The sequence below is a fragment of the Chionomys nivalis genome, chromosome 18 (genome assembly GCF_950005125.1).
Source record: "Chionomys nivalis chromosome 18, mChiNiv1.1, whole genome shotgun sequence".
Classification (NCBI taxonomy): Eukaryota; Metazoa; Chordata; class Mammalia; order Rodentia; family Cricetidae; genus Chionomys; species Chionomys nivalis.
This window is the reverse complement of record NC_080103.1, coordinates 34,819,175-34,846,991: the sequence shown is the minus strand read 5'-3', so window position 1 is coordinate 34,846,991 and position 27,817 is coordinate 34,819,175. Positions and strand designations below refer to the sequence as shown.

Sequence of the window (27,817 nt, the reverse complement as noted above, 5' to 3'; positions counted from 1 at the left end):
TGATGGAAGCAGATGCAGAGATCTATGGGGGAGCACTGGGCTGAGCTTCCAAAGTCCAGTCAAAGAGTGGAAGGAATGAGAATAAGAGCAAAGATGTCAAGACCATGATGGAGATACCCACTGAAATAGCTTACCTGAGCTAATGGGAGCTCACCAACTCTGGCCTGACAGCAAGGGAACCAGCATAGGACCAAACTAGGCCCTCAGAATGTGGGTGACAGTTGTGTGGCTGGAGCAGAGTGTGGAGACGCTGGCAGTGAGATCAGGATTTATCCCTACTGCTTTTACTGGCTTTTTGGAACCCATTCTCCCTGGAGGTATACCTTGCTCTGCCTAGATATAGTGGGGAGGGCCTTGGTCCTGCCTCAAAGCAATGTGCTAGACTGTGACTCCCCATAGGAAGCCTTACCCTCTCTGAAGAGTGGATAGGGAGTGGGATGGGAATGGAAGGGGAAGGGAAGGTGGAGGGAGTGGGAGGAGGGAGGGATTGGAAACTGGATCTGGTAGGTAAAATGAGAGAAGACAGATTTTTTTTTTAATAAATATAAAATAAATAAGAGTTATGGGCCAGGTGGTGGTGGCACACCCCTTTAATCCCTGCACTTGGGAGGCAGGCAGATCTCTGTGAGTTGAGGCCAGCCTAGTCTACAAGAGCTAGTTCTAAGACAGCCAGGGTTGTTACACAGAGAAACCCTATCTCGAAAAAAAACAAAAATAAATAAGAGTTATATTTTAACCTAACAACAGTCTTATGCAAATCAATCAGAAATTTTATGAAGTTTCCAATCATTAGGCTCTGGAGGAGTTCATGGGCTGCCAAAGCAACCCTGATTGTCCTTCCCAGGGGAACATTCTGTCATAAATACACAAGAGTTCATTTAAGTATATGAGAAAGTGACAAATGTATACAAAAGAAAAGAAAATATATAAATCATGACTAAATTTTAAAATAATTTCAGAAAGAATTTATGTAGTAGTTTAAATATATACACAAATGTATAGCTGTTTATTTATTAGCATATAAATGAGTTAAAAACATATTGTGCACACACGTTTTGTATTTGTTATTTTTCTATCTGTATAAGAACAGTGGGAATAGTGCCAAGAACACGAAGACCAAATCAGTGCTAATGGTTCCAAAGTAACTAGGCAAGGGAATCCACCAGAGAGCCAGCAGTAATTTTTGGCAAAGAAAGAGGTGTAGCAATGTGTACCAGGATGATTAATTTGCCAAATAACCTTAAGGGTATGCCATCAAAGCCAGACCCTTCATCACTTTGGATATGAGTCTTACAGATGGCACTGCAACGTCTAATATAAGAAAATTGGACCAGGGTATCTGATGCCAAGAAAAGTAATGCTCTAATACTAAGTAAGCAAAACTTAAAGTTTGCATCCTTCTGGTGCAAAGCACCTGACTTTAAGAAGCAAAAATCAATATCAAGCTGTACACTGGAGTAAGGAATTGAGAAGCACGATTGGATTCCTTTATAAGAATACCCTGTCAGACGACCAGTCACCAATCACTTGTGTTCTGTCTTATTAGAGTCACAAAGTTCTGCGCTGCAGCAGAAAACAAGAAGATAATGAGCCAAATCCTGTCACATTTCATTGACGAATGGAAGCACTGCCTACCATGAAAAGGCATCAAAATAAAATGTGTTGACACATTCAGCTTTACAGTTTTCAAGTGCTCCAGGAATTTGACATAATATATATAGCATATATACATATTATATACAATATATTTATTTATAGTTATATAAGTATATATATTTAATTCTATATAATGAAGAATTTTATATTCAAGTTTTAAATATTATTTTAATTATTGAAAGGAATTTAACAAGTTAACTTTTTAGGGAAAGATGTATTTAAGGAAAAAAGTTGTCTTCAGGGAAAGCAGGCTTCTGAGTATTGCTATCACAGCTAGAAGCCCCTGAGAAGCGCAGAACCATGTCAGCACCATCCAGTCCTGCTCTTGTATTAGCTCAACAATTATTAAAGAGAGGGTGTGAGAATGAACCAAGACTATGGACGTCTATCCAGATTTTAAAAAATGCTTATTCTCTTTATAAAAGATAACCAAGGAGTTCTCAAAAAAGCTAATTCTCCCATTCTTTTAAAGCAGTATTTATTATTGCATACGTGAATATACAAAGAACTTTCGAGAATTCTAAGTGTGAAAGAAATACTTACTAAGCCACTATAATACTATATTCTTAATTTCCTTCAATTTAAAATTTTAGGGAATAACATCTACAAAAGAGAAATTATTTTTTTAAAATTGACATTAGGTGTGGTGGCTCACAACTATAATTCCAATCCTCAGGAGGCTGAGGCAGGAGCATCATTGTGGGCTGCAGTGAGAGTTCCTAATTAGTCCAAGCATGAATGAGACTGCCACAAAACAGAAAAAAAAAAGTCTCTTTAAAGTTATCTCTGAGCCGGGCAGTGGTGGTGCACGCCTTTAATCCCAGCACTTGGGAGGCAGAGGCAGGCGGATCTCTGTGAGTTCGAGACCAGCCTGGTCTACAAGAGCTAGTTCCAGGACAGGCTCTAAAACCACAGAGAAACCCTGTCTCGAAAAACCAAAAAAAAAAAATAATAATAATAAAAATAAATAAATAAATAAAGTTATCTCTGCTTTTTAAAATAGAAGTAATAAAAATGATCTCAGTCCTGAGTCATTAAGAATAGCAACAAGCTAGACAACTGTATTACATTCAATGAAAGAGCGTACAGAAATGGGTGGGAATGTGCAGGAGTTGATCTCAGGCAAGGTTCTGGAAGCCCAGTCCTGCCCCGCGGTAAGCCTTGTGAAGACACATATGCCGGCCACCAGCAGCTCTAAACATGGACACAAAACAACAAGCGGCTGTGCGCATTCCTTATGCACTAGGGTTTTGTTAATGAAGTCCAGAGATAGTGATGGGGGATTAGTAATTCTCGGCTTGCTCAGAAGTGACTTACCTTTACTACCACGACCTGACGCTTTCTTCTCGAAATAGTCACAGATGACCCCTGCATCTTCACTGTGACGGCAGTTGTGCCTCCCGATGTCCTGTTTGACACAGTCAGCCAGGGCCTTCTCACTTCCTGTGCACTTCACATTGTCCATGTGGATAGGTCCTTTTCCTTCCCCAAAATAAGCCATGGTCCTTGCTCGGGCAGGACCCCTAGAAACAGAGTTCTTCAGATGTAGGGGTGGCCAGCCAAGCATCTGACAGATTTCAACACACTTCAGCTTAACTCTTCCTTAGATCTGAATATTAAAATTAGTATGCGCATGTAGTGAAAAATTACTTGTTGTGACTATGAAAACATTTAACATTCTTCATTCGTGTGCTCCATAGTCAACCTTACAGAATCAACTGCCTCTAATTTAGCTTCTACCTAGAAACACACACATAATGTATCTCAAAACTAAAGTCACCAAAATTTCACTCTTTTAATATCACATTGCCAAGAAAAATAAGAGATTAAATAATTGCCAGAGACCTAAAGATCTACTTATCGCCTCCTTTTCAAGCAATAGGTACAGCTCTTAACACAGACAAAGCTGGGAGCCAAGAAAGGCAGAATTATTTGGAATATTTTTTTGTTGTTGCTGTTGTTTAACTGCTACTTTCTGAAGATATTCAAATCAAAAACCTTGTTAATGAAGACAAGTAACTCAATTTCTAGTAAATTACTGAACACAATTATGAAAGGAAAATCATTCAAATTAGAATCAGGAAAACTATCCCTAACAAATCAAGTTAGGAAAATATTATTAAACATGTAAATAAGGTAAAAGACTGATAAACTTAACAACTTAAATCAAGAATTTCACTTTACTAAAAACCACACTAAGGAAAGTGGAAAGATAAATCAGAGAGCTAGTGTTTGTAATAAACACAAATATAGTTGTTGGGACAAATACTTTTATAATAGAGAAAATAACATACATTATACAAAGAGCTCCCAAAATCACAGAAAACTTTTAAAAATCACAAAACTTAAGGATAAAAGCAAAATAGAAACCAAATGAAGTAATCCCAATAAAATAGATGCCAAAACATTGCATTTTCTATAAAACAAAATATTAATGACCAGTAAGCAAAAACATCGCTAATCACTAATGTTTGATCTCATTAGTGATTAGCGGTGAGGTGTGACACTACCTATTCACAAATTTAAAGACAGCCACTGCTACTGAGTGTGTAAGTAGTGTAGCCTCATGGGAAAGCACCTTGCAGCCCTGGACACACCTGAGTATGTGCAGAGTCAACATGCTGATGATTATACTCCCGAGTATATTCCCTAAAACTCTCTTGAACAAGTCCCTTATAAAGGCATCTGGGCTCTGTGCCCTGGAACAGCCCTCTCTCCTGTGTAGCAAACTACACCACCACTGAGGCTACCGTCTCCACCACCGAGAAGATCCCGACTAGGTGAGGCTCCTCAGACTTCCATCCTTCCAGAATGGTGAATTGAACAAACTTTGCTCTTTATAAATGACTTAGCCTGTGCTTTTCATAGCAATGAAGATACACTGCTACAAATACATGCACAGCACTGGTAATAATCGTAAGATAAGTTGGATATTTATGAAATTTAATATTACGGAGCAAATGAATACAAATGAACTACAGGCTCTTGTATAAAGAGGCATCATGAAAGCCATACAGCCAAGCAAGTCACTGAAGATCCTAAAGTACTACAACTGACTTTCAAAATTGGATTTTTAAAAACAGATCAAACTATGGGCTAAGGAGAACACATAATTCAAAACTGTAAAAAACGCAACAGGATTACACAAAACTTTGGAGAGTTTTTACTTTGGATAGTGGAGTAAGGAACAGCAGCCCTCTATTTCCTAAGCTTGGTGGTAGTGATGAGGTGTTTCATACTATTGTGTAAGCTATGAGCATCTCTATTGTGTCCATCTACACATGCACACACATATTTATAGTGGAGGGAGAACATTTAAAATACAATTTAAAGGAGGAAAGTAACTATACCTTTTGTATATTGATCAATTAAGTATGTCTTCCCTTCGGTTGTTTCTAAATGGACAACAGGGTCAGATTTATCTTCCACTGGATATTACAGAATGCTGAGAATGCTGTCATTGGTTTTTGTATTTTGCTTTAGCTGTTAACTTGACCCAGCCCAGACTTATCTGAGAACTCTCAATTGAGAGACGGTCTCAGTCAGACTGAATCTGTGCATATGTCCATGCAGGTAAATTCTTGATTGCTAAATTTTGTAGATGGGCTCGATCACTGTGGGCAGTACTACCCCTAGACAGATAAGACTGGGCTGGGGGAAAAACAGCAGAATGTGGGCCTGGAAGCAAGCCAGTAAGCAGTGTTTCTCTCTTATCCCTGCCTCTGCTCCTTCTTGAGTTCCTGCCCTGGCTTCCCTGACACATAAGATAAAATAGACCCTCCCCCCACAAGTTGTTTTTGGAGGTGGTATCTATCACAGCAACAGAAAGCAAAGTCGAACAGTTTTATTTGTAATGGCATATACAACTATATCAGAAATTAAGCCATTTGCAAGTGTTTAAAATAAGACAAATAAATATACTTAATTTTGCATCTCTATTAAAATAGTGATGATGGTATACCACTTTAAATTTTGGTTAAGAATGCCACTCTAATCAACGAACTGTTCAAGAGCTTTGAACCATATTCACATAAAATTCAATAAACTGGAATTTCCATCCCGACTGATTATTCTGCCTCAGAGAACTCAACTACATATTCTGTCAGCACTCAAGAACAATAGGCCCACATGCTATCCAGTGTCAGACATTATGCAACTCATAGCTGAAGAATGCCTTGGCTTTTCTGCTCATGCTAAGCGCATCATATTAGCTCCACTCATGTTTCCTGGTTTCTATGACCACATTTCTGTTGTCCGTCTATAAAATACTTTCTAATTCTATTCTGATTGTCACTGCTTGCACAGGATCCTTCACACGTGAGATTGTGGGCAGGAGGACAGATCTCTAGAATGTCCACACAAGAGGCTAAGGCCTTTACACTATGCACATTTTCTGGATTGATCTTTTGCAAATAACTGTGTTGCCAAAGTTTTTAGTACTCGAAATGAACATGGGGATCAAAGATGTCCTGCTCAAGTCATGTGTGTGTCTATAATTGTATGTGTGTTCCTGTGTAAAATCTCAACCAGCTGTAAATCATAAACCATGCAAGTCTATCTAGATTTATCAGATTTTGAGATTATTCTCATTTAAACGACAATCTCAAGGCAAATCATAGGTGACTGAGCACCCATTCTCAGTTATCAGAACAACTCTTGATAGCTGGGTTAGAAATGAAATCCATGAACTGTAGTCATGTGTTTACATGAGCTCTGAGTGTTCAAGTGCAGGTCCTCATATTGCAGAGCCAGCGCTCTTACCCGTTGAGACACTCCCCTGGCCTCTGCATTGTAACCTGTGTTTTTATTTGTAACCTTCAAACCCCTGTTTGATATGTTTTCACTGTTACTCATGAAAAATCCAGCCACCCAGCTGAGAACCTGCCTTCTCCAGATTCAAATACCTACATTTTATACTGTAAAAAAATATTTCCTTGGCCGGGCGGTGGTGGCGCACGCCTTTAATCCCAGCACTTGGGAGGCAGAGGCAGGCGGATCTCTGTGAGTTCGAGACCAGCCTGGTCTACAGAGCTAGTTCCAGGACAGGCTCCACAGCCACAGAGAAACCCTGTCTCGAAAAACCAAAAAAAAAAAAAATATATTTCCTCATGAGCCACACTATGGCCTTCTTCCTCTGGGAACACACAACACATCAGCCCTAGCGTGGTAGCTGTTTCAAACAGGGGGATTAACACACACACACACACACACAAATGCAGGATGGAAAATGTAAGGCACTGAGTAGATTGCAAGAGAAAGTAAGTGTTCATAAGCTTGACAACTGACACAGAAAGGCAGAAGACTGGCCTCGGCTACATCAGCGTTTACTGTGTTTAGCTGCTCTACGCAGCTTGACTCCATGAACAGCAAGAACCTACTGCTCAATGACTGAGGATGCAGGAGTGAGGCCCATGTCACAGGAGACGGTGAACTGAATGCCTGTGGCTAAGGGCAGCAGCAACTATGGATAGTCAGATGTGGGCTGTATTTGTGATGTTATGTAAAGCTAATATAAATAAAACTAGACTACTTACTGACTCTTTACAACTTCAAATTAGTATGCTGTTGATATCTTTAATTGAAGAAACTGGTTTTAAATAAAGGAAACTCACTAAAATGAACCTGAAAACCATTGAGTCAGAGAAACTTTCACCAAGTACCATCCCAGAGAACTATGGCTTCCTTACTGATAGCCAAGCTGCCGGCAGATCACAGCTGCATCTTTATCAGTCCATCCATCATCGCAGATCGTTCCCCACTGGCCATTGACAAAAACCTCCACTCGTCCTTCTTTCTTATTTTCTCCATCCATTAGTCTGATAGGAAAACCTAAAGCATGATATCAAAACATCAGAAAAGCCAAAACAAGGCAAGTTATGTTAAAATGTGAAAACTCTCCAAAATACAATTTAAAAGGTAGATATAAAATCCACTCGGGAGATGAAATACCAATAAAATCCAGGAGTTACTCTTGTCTTTGTAAAAGCCCTGCAATCAAAGGGTTCATCTCGCTCAACTTTCTGTCACTAGCATTAGAAAATGTCGCACATGCAGAGGACAAGAGTTGCTCACATAAGTGGATGGATGGACAGACAGACGGATGGCACCCAAAACTCTTGAGCTAGCTATTTTTATTACAACTAACGTCTAAATAGTAATAAACCATTAACAGAGTTCTTCTGTTGTAAGTCATTTTTTTAAATTCATGAACATAGATGGAATATATACTTCCAAGTAAAGGTTTTTAGAAGGTAGAAAGAGGGACAACATTGGCATATGTGGGCAACTTAATTGAGTAGACTGCCAGAAAGGGTTGGCATGGAAGAAGGCAGCTATCAGAAAAATTCTAAAACCTTCTATTTAACTTTCATTTCAAATGAAGGACTTAAGTCCCAAAAACATATTAATATCTAAAAACCAAGAAACTAATCTCTAGTAACTTAAGGATGAAACTGCATAAATGATAAAAAGTCACATCTCTATCTGGAGCAATAGACAGACAGACAGACAGATAGATGGAAATGGATAGATAGATGATAGATAGAAATGGACAGATAGAGAGATGGGATAGATAGAGGGAGAGAGAGGTAGATATAGATGCACACAATGTAGAGATAGTGATAGATGGATGGTATCATTCAGGGCCTTTACTGAGATTCTATTTCCAAGTTGGAAGGGTGCAGTTATGAAGCTGCATCTGATTCAATACAATGTTGTCCTTGTGGAAAGAAGACAGAGTTTTAAAAGGGAGACATTACAAAGAGGTAACAAGAGGAGATCTGTCATCTATAAGTCAAGCCAAGAAAAGAAACGTCGAGAATGTGTCCTTTGAAGCACATCCTTCAGAATTCCTTCTCAAGGAGCCAATCTCACTAAACCCTGGTTTTGAACACCTCAGTTTCAGACTGTGAGACAATAAATATCTGTATTGAAGCTACTCCATCTGTGGTCTTCTCAGAAACCCAAGCAGACTGATGTATACACCTTTGGCTGCCTGGCTACTGGAAGGGTCTTCTAGCTTCAATAGAACTTACTAGTGCAGACATAAAGACATAGGCATGGTAAAAATGACCAGGACAACCAAGGAGGTGGAATCATGGAGCTAATGCCAAAATATCACTTAATATATGCTTAAAACAGTACATGGAATTATTGAATTGATTTTTGTTAACTAAAAATTGTTGATGAAATGAACGCCTTTAATTTTCTTCTCAAAATTCCAAAATCCATTCACCCTGAAAAAAAAAATGTGGCTTGTTTAAAGCCCCCACTGAGATTCCATACTGTTACAATAAACTGTGAAGTCATTAAGGTGTGTCCTAATTCAGGAAAACCCAAGCCCTTATGAAGACAGAAAAAAAAATAATAATTTTTAGTTCTCCATCCTTCCTTGTGCCCAGAATGATTAAATCCTCAGTTTCAATCCTTGATGAGGATTACTTCATGAGATAGGAGGGAGAATTATATAGCAAAGCCAAAACCAACAGACTTAAGCAAATATTCTATGCACTTCTGTCGAGAAAATTTCATAGAGTAGCAAGTCTTAACTATGTATCAAGCAGAACATTTGAAACTTTATATTTCTTATTAGTGTATCTGAAATTTTAGTGAAGGTTCAAAAAATTGGTTATTTCCCTCCCTAAAGACCAAATCCAAACTGATGAAATTATTTTACGATTTGTGGCTTTCAATACTTACATTTTTAAATCTTTGTTCCAATATTAAGGAAACATATCCACAAGGAATTCGATCCCCATGATCTACTTCAATCGTTTATTTATTCAATAAATATTTCATATATTTTGCTTTATTTAATTTATTTTTATGGGGAAAAGTGTTTTGCTTGCATGTATGTCTGTGCTTGCCTTGTGTCTCTGAGGCCCTGAGAGGGACGAGGATTCTCTTGAGTTCCATGTAGTGGTGAGCTGCCATGTGGTTTCCTCTTTGCCACTGATCCAGAAATCCAGCCCCAAGGTTTTATGTACTCTTTTAAAAAATTAAAAATTTTATAGTCTTTTTGTTGTGGCAGTAAGTGGACAACCTAGGGGAGTGGCTTCTCTCCTATCATGTGAATTCCGGGGATTGGATTTAGGACATTAGATAAGTGAGGTTAGAAACCTTTCTTCTTACTGAACAGCTTAGACTTTTAAGTGATAAAAAAAAAAAAAAAATCCAGAGTTAGAAATGTACTAGGAGATGAGAACTCAGAAGCTTATCTTTTTCCTGGGAAACAGATCTCTAAGCAGTAAGTTAAGGATGGGAAATGGTTTTGCATTCCAGACCAGTGGCTGGAGAAGCAGAGTGAATGCCTGTGTCTTCAAGAGCATCATCCCATCCTTACCTGGAGAAAGCCTGTGTCCATCACTGTCTGGGTAGCAGGTGAGGCCCACATCCTCCCTATGGCTGCAATCATGCCTTCCCCACTGTCTCCTGGAGCACTGAATGAAACTGGCTTCTTTTCCTGAGCAGCTGACGTCATCCAGCCATATGGGCCCGCTGCTGCCTTCAAAATGGTTTACAGAGGACTGTTTGCCATATCTGCAGCAATGAAATGAGCATTGTTCACAGAACTACCGTCCCCTGAACCAAAGGACATTAAAAGGCAACCTAATTAAGTATCATGACTTCAGAGGGTAACAATCTGACCTTTCTCCTGCCTTGGAGACCCAACTCTGCTTTGCCGTGCATTTAAACCATCCTAACATCTTTCGGTTGACTTGATGAGTAACTAACCAGTAATTGTGTTTTGTCTACAGTTTAACCCACCAGCCAGAGAGCGTGCAAAGAGACAAACCTCACATTCCTGGCCAGGGATCAACTCTGTGAAGTAAAAAGGAAAACAATTGTTTGTTTGGGGCTCTGCTCAAAGTATTCGAGCTGATTTGAGTTTATCTGCTTCCCTGGGGCACTCTGGAGTCCTTCTTCAAGCTAGAAAATGTCTCAGAACTCGGTGACTGCTCAGAAACAGGACCCAATCCAGAAATTAAAATTTTGATATTAGCCCATCAAAGTAAAAACAATGACAGTGTTTTTTTTGAAAGGTTTCATAAGTTTAATACATAATTTTTATAAATGACACTGTGTGCCAATTGACCTTATTTCATTATATTATGTATTGCAATAAATGATAGGCTGTGAAATAGCAAATATCTGTAAATTTAAAAACTGGCAACTAAGTAACTGTATTCACTTTCACCCTTCTTCCAATTTTTCATTTATCCCTTAAAAAGCGTTCAGATTATCACTGAGTTTAAAGATCTTCCAAGTGCCTTCAATTCTTAGAGTCTGTAAAATTCAATTCTAATAAGAAATTGTATGCCCATCATTCTCCTCACTCAATACTTTTATTATTTCTTCATTAAGGATAAGAAGACATCTCTCCATTTGCCATGAACTTTTCTAAGAGTTCTGCTGTGCAAATACTAGATCTCTCTAACTAGATGAAGATGAATTATTTAGCAAGTTAAAGCAACATGGTCTTATTTTGGTTTGGGTTTGGGTTTTTGTTTTCAAGACAGGATTTTCCTGTGTAGTACTGGCTGTCCTGGAACTCACTCCGTAGACCAGGATGGCCTTGAACTCACAGAGTTCCACCTGCCTCTAGTCCTGGGATTAAAGGGTGTATCACCACCCATTGGCACAACACAGTTTTTAAGTAGTCATTTTAAGACTACTTTTATAACTAATCAAATTTTAGCAAAAATTAAAAAAAAGCAATGAACTTAAATTGTATATTGCTGTCACTTTGGGCTTAAAGCGTGCGTCCAGCAAATGCCTTGTTCTGACACTGACTTCCCTCTGTGTAATTCAACCACAAAACATATAACAGGAAGTTTTGTTAGCTTTGAGACTGCATTTGTACAAAGACACCAAGTTTACTCTTTCTCAACCCCAGTGAATCACCGCTTTCAGAACTTCCTCTGTAACCTAAATGTGTCACACGTTCACACGAACACATGAATGTTGGTGAATTTGCAACATTTGCATTTTCACTATAGCATTATTTATTATGTAACTAATAGTCCATTTTACCCTAGAAAAATTTCATTAGATCATGGTGTGACTATTTAATGGATCTCAAAATACATCAAACTTGTGACACTGTGCCATTGAAAAAGTAAACAAGATCAGATTTACTAAAACAGCTGATATAAAATTACACGTAAACATTCCAAGCGATGTGTAAGAAAGGGAAATTGTGGACAGTATTTCATTTACTTTCTTTTAAAAAATACACCCTTAAGCATAGCTTTACCTAGCTTGAATGAGATATATTTTAAGGCTTAGTGAATATTTGTAATTAACTGTATTTCAAACTGATGTTAAGTAATTCACCAGTTTTTAAAATCATGGTAGAGAAATATGAAAGAAAAGAAAGAAGGGGCATCCATGGGCTTCATTTGAATATTTACCCCCAGGGCATCGTTTTGTTACTTCAACCAATTTAAGTCTTTATTCTGGAATGCATTATGTATGTAACATGACATATACTGCCCCAAAGTCTGGCACTCAGATTGTAAGTGGGCAAGGTCAAAGGCTAGTTCTAAAGGTCATCCTCTGACAAGAGGGCTGCTCTTTTCCAACAGAAGTGTCGATTATCATCATGTTCCAAGAAAGAAGCACGTGACACCACAGCATTCCCCACTGGAATTGCTGAAATTTTAGACACAATGATGTCAAAACTAGAAGTATCCAGTCATAGCAATGCATCATGGTAAAATCAAGCATTCAGCAACTTGCCTGAATAGACAAAGAGTGGACCAGAAGTCACTCTTAGCATCAAACAATTTGTTCAAGAAAAGAGATGTTGATAGGTACATGAAGTAGTACATGAAAAGTACATGAAAGAAGTGACATGAGGTGGCTACTCATTATCTTTAAAAATGTCATTTTTATTGTACTTCTGTTTGTAGGGAAATTGGTGAAGTAATAGGTAGATTAAATAGAAAGGTGATAGGTAGGTAGGCATTACTGATATGACAGATGATGATAAACTATAGATGTTGATGATGACAGATGGATAGACAAATAGAAATACATAGATAGGTAACTGATAGATTATGCATATCTGTTTTTAGAATTACAGGTAAGGATCATGCAGCAATTCTGACTTTAAAGATGTGTTTTGATGTTCAATGTCCCCACACCAGTGAGCCTTACTTAAATCCCAGCAGTCGGCAAGCCACGTATGTGTTCATCTCTGTCCAGCCATCATCACAGACCGTCCCCCACTTTCCCCCATAGTATACCTCCAGGCGACCTTCATGGCCACTTCTCCCTCCGGCAAGTCTGATGACCCCATCTGTGATAAGAAGATAAAGACACAAAGCAAATTAATGTTAAAGAAAAAAAAAGAAGGAAGCAGCTTTGGCCTGAGGTACCTTTGGCGTTAGGCCTCCCTCTGAGCCATTTGATAATTAACATTATGTCTCTACTCAGTCATGTGAGGTCATTGCCCTCTTTCTGAACATTAATGCATCTCTCTTCCTCATCCTTGTCCTCTATTCTCCAAGCAGAAAATACATTCTGTTGTAATTTCAAAACACATATTTTTTTAACTTTTCTATATTAAATCCCATTAGGGAAATTTCCCATAATTCCAGTCCTCTTAAATCTAAAGGACAGTGGTCATTTTCATTGAAATAGTTATATATATATATATATATATATATATATATATATAATGACTTAGAGTATTTCAAATTCTTAATCACACATCAAAACACTGAACTAAGGACATGGGCAAAGCTACATCAGGTAAAGAGCAATCTAGCTTGCCGAAGAGGTCATTATTCCTCAGACACCCACGGATGAGAAAAACACATCTTCTCTGTGTTTTACTGAGAATACAGATATGAAACTTGAATCTTATTAGCTCAGTGACTAATTACACACAGAATTCTTTTTCGCCTTTAATCCCAGCACTTGGGAGGCAGAGGCAGGCGGATCTCTGTGAGTTCGAGACCAGCCTGGTCTACAAGAGCTAGTTCCAGGACAGGCTCCAAAACCACAGAGAAACCTTGTCTCAAAAAACAAACAAAAAAAAAGTTTGTGCACAGATAGCACAATAAATTTCATTACCAAAAAGGATATATTTAAAAGTCATTTCCATCCACAATAATCCAAACACCTCTCAAAGGAACACAGGTAACCGGAGAGTAGAAGGTACCTCTCATAGATCTCTGGCGCCCACTGAAGTGAAGAAAAGTCTCTTGACACACAACCATCTGGTGTTTGAGATTTATTGTCTTCAAAACACTATTGTATGCCTATCATAGCACTAATGAGATCACCTCATTTGAAAGAGGGCGGCTCAAGGAAATGAAATTCTGTCTTTACCTCTGTGTAAATTAGAAATTTCTATTCTGTACAAAAGCATTGTGTTGCTAATAAAAAAACAACAGCATGAATAAAAAGATAGAAATCAGAGTTCCATAGATACTAATTCTTTTACTTTTCACATTCACGCACAAATACACACAAGTAAAAATAACTTAAAACATCCCCCCTTCTTATGACATATGACCTATAAGACAGACATGATGCAATGCGCATTAGTCTAAAATTTGATTCCAAAGCTAGCATGGCCTTTTTATCAGTTCCCTTCCATCAGCAATCACATAAACACAGCTTTACAACAATCACAAACACATTCTGGGAAAGGCTGGTCATCAGCTGAATGGATTTAAGGTGTAATATACTGACACCTGTTGTTTGGTATGTGTCACTGCACATTGATTTTAACTGGTGGGTACAGCATATTGCCAAAAAAACCTGATAGTTTCTGATCTAGCTTTGTTGGACTTTAAATAGAAACTTTTAGAAATAACTGTGAGTGAAGACATTGTATTTTGAAATAAAAATTGTGTTTGGTTTTATCTTGAGTTTTGCTTAATATTTAGCTTTATCTGTCTGCTCCTTCGACAATATCTGAATTAAGAAAGGAAGCTGTGGGGGCTGGAGAGATGGCTCAGAGGTTAAGAGCATTGCCTGTTCTTCCAAAGGTCCTGAGTTCAATTCCCAGCAAGAACATGGTGGCTCACAACCATCTGTAATGAGGTCCGGTGCCCTCTTCTGGTCTGCAGGCATACACACAGACAGAATATTGTATACATAATAAATAAATATTTTAAAAAATAGAAAATATTAAAAAAAGAAAGGAAGCTGTGGCAATACCGGTCGCGAGGGCAGAAGACGGCACGTCTAGGAAGTGGCACCTTACCTGTGAGAGGGACACAAGACACTCCAGCATCTTCCTTATGGCCACAGTCGTGCTCTCCCCAGGAGCTCTTTGGACACTGCTCAATGGACAGCTCGTTTCCGGTGCAGCGTACTTCGTCCAACAGTATCGGACCAGATCCTTCCCCAAAGTGTGCACCGTGCCACGCTTTGGCGATGCCACTGAGCGGACGTAAAATGAGATGAATTCTGGCTTCCACCATGAAAGGTGCTCCTGTCTCATTTCCTCGCTCCCGTCAACCACACAGTGATTAACCCCATGCCCGAAACCCACGCCTTCCATCATTTGTGAGTTCCTGGGATTTATCTTGCTTCCAGTGGCCACCACTACATATGTTTAAAAACTCCTTGCTATTTCTCAACCTTTGCCCTCCCTTCCTCATTAATAACATAATCTCGGTGTTTTAAAAGGTACAGTACCCAAAATAAACATCACATTTCCAAGCATCCTATCCTACTAGCGAGCTGTTTATATCCTGACATAAACACCATTTTAACAATGTTTAAGCACATCAAGCCATTCACGTTGATGTGCAATTATCAATGCCATCTGTCTGCAGAAGTTTTTTGTGATCTCAAAATAAAACGTCACCATTATTAAGTTTTTAGCAGCACTATTCAGAAAGAAAGCACCGTGGAGTATTCAAAGGCCATTGTCTTCATTCCATCTCCTTCCTACTGCACATAAAGTGAAGGTAATGACTGGAACTAAAGAAGCTACATTGGCCCAAGTTGTGCTGCCTCCATGCACACACTGTTTTGGAGACAGGGTCTAAAACCAGAGCCCTGTCATACACAGACTTCTCTGAAACTGTCTATGTGGTCTTGACTAGCCTTAAACTCACAGTAAACAATCATTCTGCCTCAGCCTCTGGAGTGCTGTATAGAAAGCATGAGCATTGTGCCCAGCAAAATGCCCTATGAAGGGAGCGGACGGAGATGGAAGGAGGAAAGAGCCAAGGGTCCTAATGAGGGCGGACCCACTGGACGAGACTCTGCTGGCTGCCTCTGATCTCTTCTTTGAGAGCCAAGGAGGTGCGTGTCTAAATTTAAGTTGTTATGTTCAATTCCTGTCATTCAGTCAAATCCATTTCTGACAAAAATAGCATCCCACAAGTTTACTCATAAGGAACTTCTCCTACAGTTCGAAAAATTGTGTCCTAAGTTCAATGAAGACGGCATCGCCCACTGAATGAAGACCATCTTTAGATATTGCTTTTCAGCCCCCTTTATCTTTTATCCTTGGTCTTTAACATTTATATCTTATATCTTCAGTTCTTCATTAATATTATACCTATTCCTTTATTCATGATTCCATAACTATCTTGAGAATTGCAACAAAAACATATTAAGAGAAAAACATTCACTAGATGGGTGTAATACCCCAGTGATAGTAAAGTCTTATGCAGGCAACTTCAAGATCTTATTTGATTCATTTTACTAGGTATTGTAGAGGTCTCCAGAGTACTCACTGTTAATATTCAGGCATCTGCCCTCGGGGTTCTGACAGGCTACGTCCTCAGCTGTAGCCACTAAGAGCGCCTCCTGTGCACATTCACTACGTTCCCTTTAAAAGGGCCCTGCCCACCTCCCATCTCTCTCTTTTTCTCTGTCAGTCTGTTTCTCTTTCTCTCTGTCTCTCTCTATCTCTTTGTCAGCCTGTTCCTCTCTCTCTCTCTCTCTCTCTCTCTCTCTCTCTCTCTCTCTCTCTCCCCCCCCCTTCCTCTCTCCCTCTCTGCCTCTCTCTTCTCTTATGCCGCTCCTGTCCCCAGAGGCCAGTCTCCCCCACTTCCGTCTTCTTATCTTCTCTTTTCCCTAATAAAAACCCCTCCACGTGAACTGTTGCATGGCGTCTTTCTCTCCCACACCACTTTTTCTAAATTTCTAAAACATTAAAAATTAAGCCCCTCTTTAAATAACATCAAGCCAAATGCACAGGACCCATTTACACCATTATGGCTTGACTGACTATGCAGACAATTCAGAAAGCGCCAAGGAGGTGGACTGAGGAATGCTTGAGGAGGGGTGATGGAGGAAATCAAGGGAAAGAACAATACATTTCCTTTTGCTGTTAAAATATTTCCCAATTCAGAATCCCAATGCTCAAACCACTCTCTACCCTTAATAGTCTATCCCAGCAAATAATAAAGATCAGAATCTACTGAGCAGATGTAAAGGAAAGAGTAACACTGATATGCTATTGTGAAAATGAGTTAACTTTTGAAGAAATGTGCTTTGAATTCTACACCTGAGATTTGTGACTCCTTTTTTAGAAGGATCCAGGACAAGGCAGAAGACGCCCCAGCTAATGGCTGCAGATCAGATGACAAATGACGACTCATGTACCAAAGACTGAATGACACCCATTTCCATGCTGCCATGGCACTAAGAGGGATTTCTATGAATTCTGAATGATCAGAGGCAAGGGAGAGACTGAAAGGATAACATAATTGGTGATGTGTAACATTAACTGAAACCCAGCTTTTCTTATACAAATGTAAAATTGTTTTGAAGCTAAGCCACGTTTGTGCCTATGGCAGTGTTGGTGCTACAACAGGGCCACTGTCTACCGTCCACACAGTCTAAAGTATTTGCTGTCTGGTCTACGATGGTTTAAATGAGAGATGTGTCCCATAAGCTAATGTTCTTGAACGTTTGATCCTCAATTTCTCATGCTGCATGCAGAGGTTATGGATCCTTTAAGAGGAGGTACCTCACTGGAGGAAGTACATTACCACCTCTGGGCTTCAAGGTTGTGTAGCTTGGTCCTACTTCCTGTTCTTTCTCTCTGCTTCCTGTGTGTGATGCTCATGTATTCGGCTAGCTTCCGTCTGGCACAAAGCTTGCTCCTCCATACTTTCCTTGACTGTTGCCATGACTCCCCCCACCACAATGGATTTTATCTCTCTGGAACTGTAAGCCAAAATAAGCCCTTTTCTCCCCTAATTGCCTTTGGCGATGATAATTTATCACAGCAACAAAAAAACAAAGACAAAAAACCCTAAGGCATGGCCCTTAACAAGAGAGAAATTAATGGAAGCAAGTATAGAATGTGGTTCAGGGGACACACTGACTGAGTGATGACTGGGGGCCTGTCGGGTCATGGAGAAGCCAGGCTTAAGGTAAGGCAAACTCATCACCTCCTTAGAGCTTTGCACCAGGAAGAGATGTTAAGGAAAATTTTTCACTGGATACAATTCATTGACTACGATAAGGCTAGAAGGAAACCAAAACATCAGGGGATAATGGAAAATTTGATCCCAAACTCCTACCAGAAACAAATTAAATCCAGGTGGTTTAAAGATGACCAAGGAAAAGAAAAGGAGAGAGGGAGGGGGAAGAAGAAGAGTGTGTGTGTGTGTGTGTGTGTGTGTGTGTGTGTGTGTGTGTGTGAGAGAGAGAGAGAGAGAGAGAGAGAGAGAGAGAGAGAGAGAAACAGAAAGACAGAGACAGAGAGAGGCAGAGACAAAGAGAGAAAAAGAGAGATGAATAGTAAAAAGTTCCTCTGCTGAAATAACAGGAGTGCTGTTCTTATAACCTTGGATGTAGATGATTTCCTGAAAAAAACAGGAAGCACAGAAGGGAGGAAAATGAAGCCTAAAAAGATTACGTCTGAGGATAATTGAAAACTACCTCATAATCAGTCACAGGCGAATAGAACACTGTGGAATAAATATTTGCAATATGTAATAGTAACCAAACGAACTCCTAGGATAAGGATAAGAATATTGTTAAATTTTAATGAACAAGACAGCAACCAATTTGAAAAGTAATAAGGCATGGGGTGGATTAAAGTGGAGGAAGGATTACCTGTGGTCACTGACCACCTAAGATGTTCAAGCTTTTAAGTGGTCAAATTAAAGCAAAATAAAGCATTCTTACCTGTCACATTTTTTCACAGATTTAAATGGTTAATATCATCTTTCATGCAATATTTTGGCAAAGGATTTCTGTCCCCAAGGGGGAAAAATACAAAGTCTAATGTCATCCGTTGACTGGGAGTGACAGCCCATTCTCTGGGACAAAATAACTGAGCTATGTTGCATTCCAGATATGCTGGTGAGTTCTCAGAAAAAAACATCAGGCCTGTTGCTTCTGTCTGGCCTACCTCGCATACTTAAAAAAGAATCCAGTACATGGGACTTTTAAATGATGAGTCGGGAGAAGTGACTTATGCCAAAATCTATTTTTATAGCATCAGTGCGTGTTTTGTTTCTTGTTAAGTGGATTTCCATATTTTCCACTGAAATAATATCATGTTAAAGATCTCAAAAACATTGAATTAAGATAAATGGATCATAAAAACAATAATAAACTCGAGGAGAGGATAATAACCAGGAAAATATCATGTGACATTAACTTAGTTTTCTAGTCATTGTTTGAGTTTGTTAAAATTAAGATGATGTGTGTTTATACACACACACACACACACATTCCTTCAAGCAGGAATTCCTAGTGCCCTGCTGCTGGTTTTTGTAGAAACAGCAAAGAAATAAAAGACTTCTTCTAAAGAGATCAGATAATACTGGGAAAAGAGGCATCAAATTCATTAGCTAGGATGTCAAAAGTTCTACGTCAATTGAGTAAGCCACATGTGCTCTGTCCTTCCCATATGGAGATCATTTTCACACCAGCCAGCCAGCTTCATGCTGAAGGTCCAAGCACTCACTCCTTGCTTGTCCTGACTACAGAGAAAGCTTATGGGAAATGCTGTTCTGATATAACACCCTGGCTTGTTTGTTGTGTTAGGAGAGGCGGGGCTGCGTTCCCAGGCAGCTTGCTTCATGGCGTCTGGCTCTGAGAGGAGCTGCCCTGCATCTGCCAGGGAGAGGGGAGCATGGCGTCTCACTGACTTGGCTTCTTTCTCCCAGCATTCTGTTTTGTTTACTCCGCCTATCTTAATTCTACCCTATCAGAGGCCAAGCAGTTTCTTTATTAATTAACCAATAAAAGCAACAAATAGAAAGATGACCCTCCTCCATCACTTGTTTCATTTGTGAAGCTAGTTGACATAGGTGACAATAATTCCCAATGAACACTTCATTCTGTGTCTGACCCTCATTCAGTGTGTTCACTTCACTAATCAAAGCGCATGGAACCATTATCGCAATGGCCAAATACACACCACCATATGATCAACTCAGGATCCAAACATGGCCACTATTTGACAAAGACAAGGTAGGAAGGCCAGGTAAGCACATACTCTTTAGTTTATAGAGGACTGGTTCTTTAACTACACATATCGGTTTGTAACACTTGTAGCCTATGGCTATAGAAACTCATGTTTAATGATCATTGTGCTGGCCCATGGTCCCCTCCATCACCAATGACTCCTAATGTACAATGACTGCTTAAGATTTGCCAGGCACTGGTCTAAGAGCACTGTGAGCACTGTGCTTATTACCTTATTTAATCTTCCCCAACTTCATCATGTTATCACATCAACGTTATGGGCAAGAAAACGGAGGCTCACAAGTTCAATAGCTTTCCCAGCATCTCACTGTGTTTAAATAGTTGCCATCAGCAGGCCCTGAACCGCTACTGAATTACAGCCTCCGAAGATGTTTCCAGCTGATGGCAGATGCCATGTCTAACACAGTCCAGCCAAAACGCTGTCACCATCGCTTTCTTTCTCTTCTTACTTCTCTGTGTTTTCCAGCTCTGTGTTTTCGTTCTGCATTTTTACAGAGTATAGCATGAGTGAAAAGAGATCCTCTGCCGATGGGATCTTGAGTCTCAAGACTGGTTCCGACTCACAGCACAGAGCCAAGAACATGGCTACAGGAGGGCACAACTTCAGCATCTGTTAATAAACTTTCCTCTCTGACCACCCAAGTTCATTTACCCAGAAATTTAAATTGTAAATATTGTAAGTCAATGTGTTTCTAACGGAGAGGGAAATAAAAAGGCAAAGAAAAGGTTTAAAAATCAATGTATACTATAATAATTTTATCCTAACATTTACTATGATTCTATAGGAAAATTTTATAGCTCTTTCTAAGGAAAACAAAACGAATGGAAAGATACATTTAAATAATTAAATTTCTGTGTAAATTATGGAACTCCAGCACAGTTCAATGTGATGTCATGCTAAGCTGTGCTTTTAAAATGCTTTTAATATTAAGCTCACAGAAAAGAACTCGAGAAAGGCTCCACCTAAAACTACCAGATACATAAGCATCCCCAGGTTATCTAATTTGAAAGCATCTGCCTGTCTCCCTTTTCTTCTTCATCATCCCCACATACTGAGTTAATCAAATTTAAGTTACTTAAGTACAACAATTCCTTTTACATTGAGAAAGCTCTCCGGCTACCAGTATACACAGATACTATTCAAATGCAAAGGTCACAATGACAGACTCTCACTCGGAAACTGCAACCAGCGCTGCAGCAACTCATGATGCAGGCTCCTTTTGGGAATCCAACAAGGCAAGCAAAAGGGAGATGAGATTCGCCCATGAACAAAACAAATAACTCAAGAAACAACTATGCTGTCTCCTGTCAAGCGTGGACCACTAAAAACAATTTCAGTGAACAAACACAGAGGGAGGGGAATTGGCAAAGTGTCATCTGAAGACTAATTTACAGTTAGAGCAAACTGTAAAGTCAACTGAAAGAAAGTCCTGTGGACAGCTCAACTCAAGCGCATCAGGGTACCTACACCACAAAAATCTCTACCATGCTGGGTTGTTTGTTGCTTGGGGCTTTCAGGAGGACTCCGCTGCCTTGCTACAGCGCTAGCAAGTCAAGAGATACCCAAAACAATATTGACTTTTTCCATTGCCTTTGGTTGCCTCCCAGAACTTGAAGATACAACCCTGCTACTGGAGATGCTACACACTTTTGATGGAGGAGGTGGGGGAACGGGTTTGGAGCTGACTTTGATGCCTCCTTCCTGAGGACTCACGCTCTTAGTGTCCGAAGGTGCTGTGCAAGCTGACGGGGGAGAAAAGCAATCACTAGTCCTACCCGAATGGAAAGATGGCAAACAACAGCAGTGGCCAGCATGGCAAAACACCTCTAATGATGCCATAGTGGTTCTTATTTCTTGGGGGTAACTGAGGACCACCTCATTGGACTTATCATCTGATAATGTAAACCCAGACAGTCACCCATGACTTGTAAGGCCATGAGCCCTAGAGGAAAACCTACTACTGCTGCTTTTCTAAACCGGCATCATTTCTGACTGCATTCTAAATCCTTACCTGTAGATAGATGTAGCTCTGACCCCTCTTCAAGGAAGCTTCTCTTTACAGGAGATGGAGACAGTTACAGAAATCCACCTTTGGAAGAATGCAGAGAACCACTGGCTGTGGGGTGCCCACCCCAACTGGCACATCTACAGCACACCTATAACACTCAGGGTGATGTGGGAGTGATTTTTTTTAATCTGTTGCTTTCATTGGTTAATTAATAAAAAAAACTGCCTAGGCCCATTTGATAGGCCAACCCTTAGGTGGGTGGAGTAAACAGAACAGAATGCTGGGAGAAAGAAGCCGAGTCAGGGAGTCGCCATGATTCTCCCACTCCAGACAGACACAGGTTAAGATCTTTCCTGGTAAGCCAGCTCGTGGTGCTATACAGAATATTAGAAATGCGTTAATCAAAGATGTAAGAATTAGCCAATAAGAGGCTAGAACTAATGGGCCAGGCAGTGTTTAAGGTCAAAGCCACTGTCCTAGGATTTCTCAGGCTTGTTCCTTTTCCACACATAAACTACAAATCAGCAGTTAGAACTGAAAATGTTCCCTTAACTTTAGCCTTGCCATTATGGGATTTAAGCAAGCAAACAAACAAACGAAAAGGAGCCAATTTGACTCTGTGACTCCTGGTGGAGAAGAAAACATCCCATCACCTGTGTTGGTCCCTATGCAGAATGCTAGCACTGAGCCAATGAAGCCTTTGTGACTAGTTCCCAATTTCAGAATCTGTAAGAATGAAATGACCTAAGGACACTAAGTCAGAAGATGGGACAGTCTCACAGTGTGTCCATTCAGCAAGTCTAGGCTATGTAAACAGAAGAGACTGGTGTAGGTTCTAAAACTTCAGGGCCATAAAGCCCAACTACACTCGATTACTTTGTCTTTGTCCTCCTGTGGACAAACCATGTGTCAAAGACGCTGTGTGAGTGACTCCAAACACTTGAATATAATGAGAAATTAGGCTCATTATGATAATGGTATGTTGGCTATGCTGGACAGTGTTCTTATTCTTTTTTTTTTTTTTTCAGTGTTCTTATTCTTAAAGCTTTCAGAGATTGAGTGGAAGAGCAATGAAAGAGAGATCTTGGTAGAAAGAGCCATGATGGATTTAGGAAGAAACCTGGTGCTAGGGAAATACCCAAGAATCCACAATGACCCCAGATAAGACTCCTAGCAATAGTGGAAAGAGAGCCCAAACTGGCCTTCCCTGTAATCAGATTGCTGAATTCCCCCAACTATTATCATTGAGCCTTCAGTAACTGAAGGAGCCAGATGCAGAGATCCACAACCAAGCACTAGGCCAAGCTCCAGGAATCCAATCGAAGAGAGGGAGGAGGGAATATAGGAGCAAGGGAGGTCAAGATCACGATGGAGAAATCTACAGAGACAGCTGAACCAAGCTCGTGGAAACTCATGAACTCTAGACCGACAGATGTGGAGCCTCCATGGGACCAAATTAGACCTTCCATATGGGAGAGTCAGTGGTGAAGTCTGGACTGTGAGGCACCTGGCAGTAAGACCAGGATCTGTCCCTGGTACATGAACTAGCTTATTGGAGCCCATTCCCTATGGAGGGATGCCATGCTCAACCTAGATACACCAGGGAGGGGCTTCGTACTGCCCCAACTTAATGTGCTAGACTTTGTTGACTTCCCATGGGAACCCTTACCCGTTGGGAGGAGTGAATGAGGGGTGAGCTTGGGGGAAGGTGGGGGAGGAGGAGGGGAAGAGGGAGAACTGTGGATGGAATGTAAAATGAAATTTAAAAAATAAATTAAAATAAAAAACAGCTTTTAGAGATAAAAGTTTTAAATACTTTAAAATACTTCAGTGTAAATATAGAATTTTGAAAAGGGAAGAGCCATAAAACAATTCCAAGCAACTTAGACTAATTGACCCAAAATCTCAAATCCTATCTCAATATCAAAGATTTTGGCTAACTAGACAACATGATATACACCTGAAAGATTCTTATCACAGGGCCCTCCTGCACAGTGCTAAGTAGAATAACGAAATTTAGTGTAAAATATTAACCTTTAAAAGATCTCACATGCTCCTAGGTAAACTTTTAATCCTTGCTAACCAATGTTAAAAAAAAAAGCATAATATTTCAGAATAATCACAAGCCTGAAAGGACATTGGATGATGGTTTTCATCCTGAGGTCTTTATACAGATCATTTCATTCCATATATGGGAATTACTTCCTTTGTGCATGAAGAAACAACCTTGGCTCCAAAGCATAACTAACAAAAGAGGCAGTGAACTTCCAACATTTAGGTAATCTTTGGAAACGTTAAATTTAAAGGAAGCTAACAATCAGTGCATCATCAGCACCTAATGAAAAATAATAACTGGAGGAGACAATGACAGCCGTGACCTAAGAGTCATGTAAAGGCTACATTGGAAGGAGTAAAATTCCTCGCTCACACAAGGCAGATTAGACCTATAGAATGCATGAATGTACTCTTCAGGGAGTTTACACACTAGCACAAAGAATTTTTTAAAAAGTGGCCTTTTTATTGGTTTAAAGAAATGCACAATTTAAACATACAGTACCCTCTCTGGTGTACAGAAGTAACAATATCAAAAATTAAGAAAATGACACAAAGCAAACCTGAGACCCAGCTGCCTGCAGATGACTTCTGCGTCTGCGTCGTCCCATTGGTCATCACAGATGGTCCCCCACTGGCCAGCGTGGTACAGCTCCACCCGACCTTCATGCCCGCTGTTCCCACCAGCAAGGCGGATGACGGGCAACAGTGGGCCTGTGCGATACAAATTAAAAGCAACTTTGAGTCATGTTTCTTCCTTCTCCATCACAACACATGTATTTTATGTCCTCCCGTTCTCAGAAGTAATATTGATTAGGCCACACCGGTGACGTGGGTAACACATGCATCTCTAATGAACATTATGGGAATCTTGACCAGTTAAAATACTCCAGATCGAACCAGGTTCATACAGAGAGCTCTTTGGAGAAAAGGGTCCTAATTTAGCTTTTTTTACAACTTTAGAAAACAGAAAGGACACATGAACAAGCTTCCAACCCATTGAGAAACAGTTAATTTTCATCAGATTATGATGGCATCATTCATTTTTTTACTTATAGTAAATTGAACATTCTCAAATGTAATTATTAACTACAATTCTCCTGTCTATAGCATACTTTTTTCAAGGTGAATTATTTTTACATTTGTAGAAATTAAGGAAAATTTCCATCTAATTCATTATAATAAATGAATTAGACATTATATATTGGACCTCCAAAAAACAATTCTTGAAAATTCACTTGGGTGCAGCTCAGTACACATTCACTTGCTGTGGTAAGGATCCCCACAAGTGGCTTCATTCCCATGGTCTTGGTGCCTTGTGGATCTCTAAAATCCTCTGTCATCACTCCTGGCCCATATATCCCCCACCCCCAACCCTAAAAACAATCCCAGGATGGTTTCCACCTCACAATCCTTATTCTTTCTGTGCCTTGTGCTTAAAATCATGGTCCCCTGATTTTCACATAACTGCCATTTTCCCTTCATTAGGTTCTCAACTATCAACATCCCTTCCCCAGGAGGCCTGGTCTGGCTGCCTGAGCTGTATCAGCACCCTAGTGGGTCATGGGTGCAAACTGTAATCTTAGCTCTCAGATGTAGCAGGCTCTTTACCTTGGGCCATCAACCAGCTCCCAAATCATAACACAGAGACTTCTTATTAGTTATGAATGTTTGGCCTAGTTTAGGCTCACTTCTGGCTAGCTCTTTTAACGTAAATTAACCTGCTTTTCTTTATGTACCTTTTCTTTCCTTCTGTATATTTTACTTTCACTGCTGCTCATGTCTGACTGACTGGCAGTTGCCTGACTTCTTGCCCTGAGCATGTCGCCCTCTTTTCCCTCTTTCTTCTCCGCTCATTCTTAGATTTCTCCTCCTATTTATCCTTTCTGCCCGTCAGCCCTGCCTTTCCCTCTCCTGCCTGGCTATTGGCTGTTCAGTGTTTTATTAGACCAATCAGTTGCCTTAGGCAGGCAAGGTGAAACAGCAACACATCTTTTCATAATTAAACAAACGCAGCATAAACAAACAAATGTAACGCATCTTTGTCCAGTTAAAACAATATCCCATAACACTCAGGAGGCAAATCTAGGAGGATATTCACAAGTTGAAGACCAGTTTGCTCTAGATAGCAAGTTCTAGACCAACCGGTACCACACAGAGAGACTCAGTCTCAAAGTAACAATAAAAATGAATAGAAAATCATAAAATGGCACTTAGAGGCATGTCCTGCTCTGTTGATGAATGTTGCCTCTCTTGGATGTTTGTCTTTATTTAGGATTGTCATTGATTATTTGTGTACCAATTGTCACTCCCTCTGAATGAAGATGAGGACAGAGACACTCTCTTCCTTGTCTGTATATTCATGAACCTGATAGAAGGCATGAAAGAGGTATTAGTTGGCTGAATGGTTAGCAAATGACACCCAGAACCTAGAGAAGATATTTCAAACAAGGGAGAATACTTCAGCAGGCCCGTGTTTTCAGTTGTATTTACAGGTATAAGGTATCTACAGAAAGCAAAATGGTGCAATGGGTGTCCCAGGTGCCCTGGGAGAATGTTTTTGAGATCAAAGGGATAGAAGGCAGTACGTTCAGGAAACTGAAGTTTTGACCCGGACCAGAGAGAATGAAGGAAAACATAGATCTACCCTTGGTGCCTGGGGACCCACTCCATCAACTGGGGATAATTCTAGAGTCTGGCTGCATCTAGCCTAAGGTCAACAGTTAGCTTCACCCCTGCACAGCTGTGAATGTCACTGCTGTAGAGTCTGAAGACTTCAGCCCCAGCCTACTAGGTAACGTCCACAGATGCATCCTCCCGACATAGCCATTAATCCTTTGCAGGCTTGTGACATATAAAGCCAGGTCTGCCTGTAGATACCTAAATTATGGGAGCATAGAAAAGGATGAATTTTTATGACAGGTATAGGTGAACAGAGAAGAGCTGAGTTAAATGTGCATGAAAATATCATGAGGAAATCTACTTCCTTGTGTACTAAAAAAAATTAATAGGTAAAAATAGTAATGGCAAAACTGAATGGGGCAAACAGTGGAATTTATAAAAATAAAAAAGAGAGAGAAAACATAGACAGCATCAAGATATAATCATCATCTCACACTCCAGACAGACATTGTCAGTGTTTCTTTGGGGAAGGTTATGGAGCCTCACTGGAGGAAGTGGGTCACTGGAGGCAGGACTGGAGGCTTTGTAGCCCTGCACTACTTCTGTTCATGGTTCTATGCAATGTGACTAGGCAGCCTCTTGCTCCTACGGTTATGCCTTCCTTGCCTAGTGCCACATTGTCCTTCATTGCCATGATGCACCATGTCCTTCGAAACTGTAAGCCAAAATAAGTTGCACTTGTCAGAGTATTTTTCATAGCAATGAGAGAGTAATCAATCACACATAGACAAACATCTGTTCCAAGTGCAATATTTCATATTTGGTATCAAGATGATCTTGAACCTTTCAGGATTTCCTGGTGTCATGTACAAAAAATATGCAGCACATAATATTTCTGTAAATAAGATATGAAAACAGAAACTATGATAAAATTAGATATCATTTGAAAACCAAACAGAATCATAGGTAGATGCTTTCATAGTCAAAAGTAATTACATTGTTGACTATGGTTTAGACTTATGTCTGTACTTAAACATGTAAGGAAA

General features: G+C 39.9%; 1 protein-coding gene across 2 annotated transcripts in view; it reads right to left on the bottom strand.

Annotated features, from left to right (window-relative positions):
- Prss12 (serine protease 12) overlaps window positions 1-27,817 on the bottom strand; it is a 47,948-nt gene that overhangs the window by 6,994 nt on the left and 13,137 nt on the right. For both annotated transcript variants that reach the window (XM_057794135.1, XM_057794136.1), the window contains exons 2-7: window positions 24,713-24,863; window positions 14,879-15,057; window positions 12,817-12,958; window positions 9,998-10,194; window positions 7,344-7,485; window positions 2,974-3,179 (exon numbers count right to left, since the gene is read on the bottom strand). In XM_057794135.1, the coding sequence (XP_057650118.1) occupies window positions 2,974-3,179; window positions 7,344-7,485; window positions 9,998-10,194; window positions 12,817-12,958; window positions 14,879-15,057; window positions 24,713-24,863 (1,017 nt within the window). The remainder of the gene's footprint in view (window positions 1-2,973; window positions 3,180-7,343; window positions 7,486-9,997; window positions 10,195-12,816; window positions 12,959-14,878; window positions 15,058-24,712; window positions 24,864-27,817) is intronic.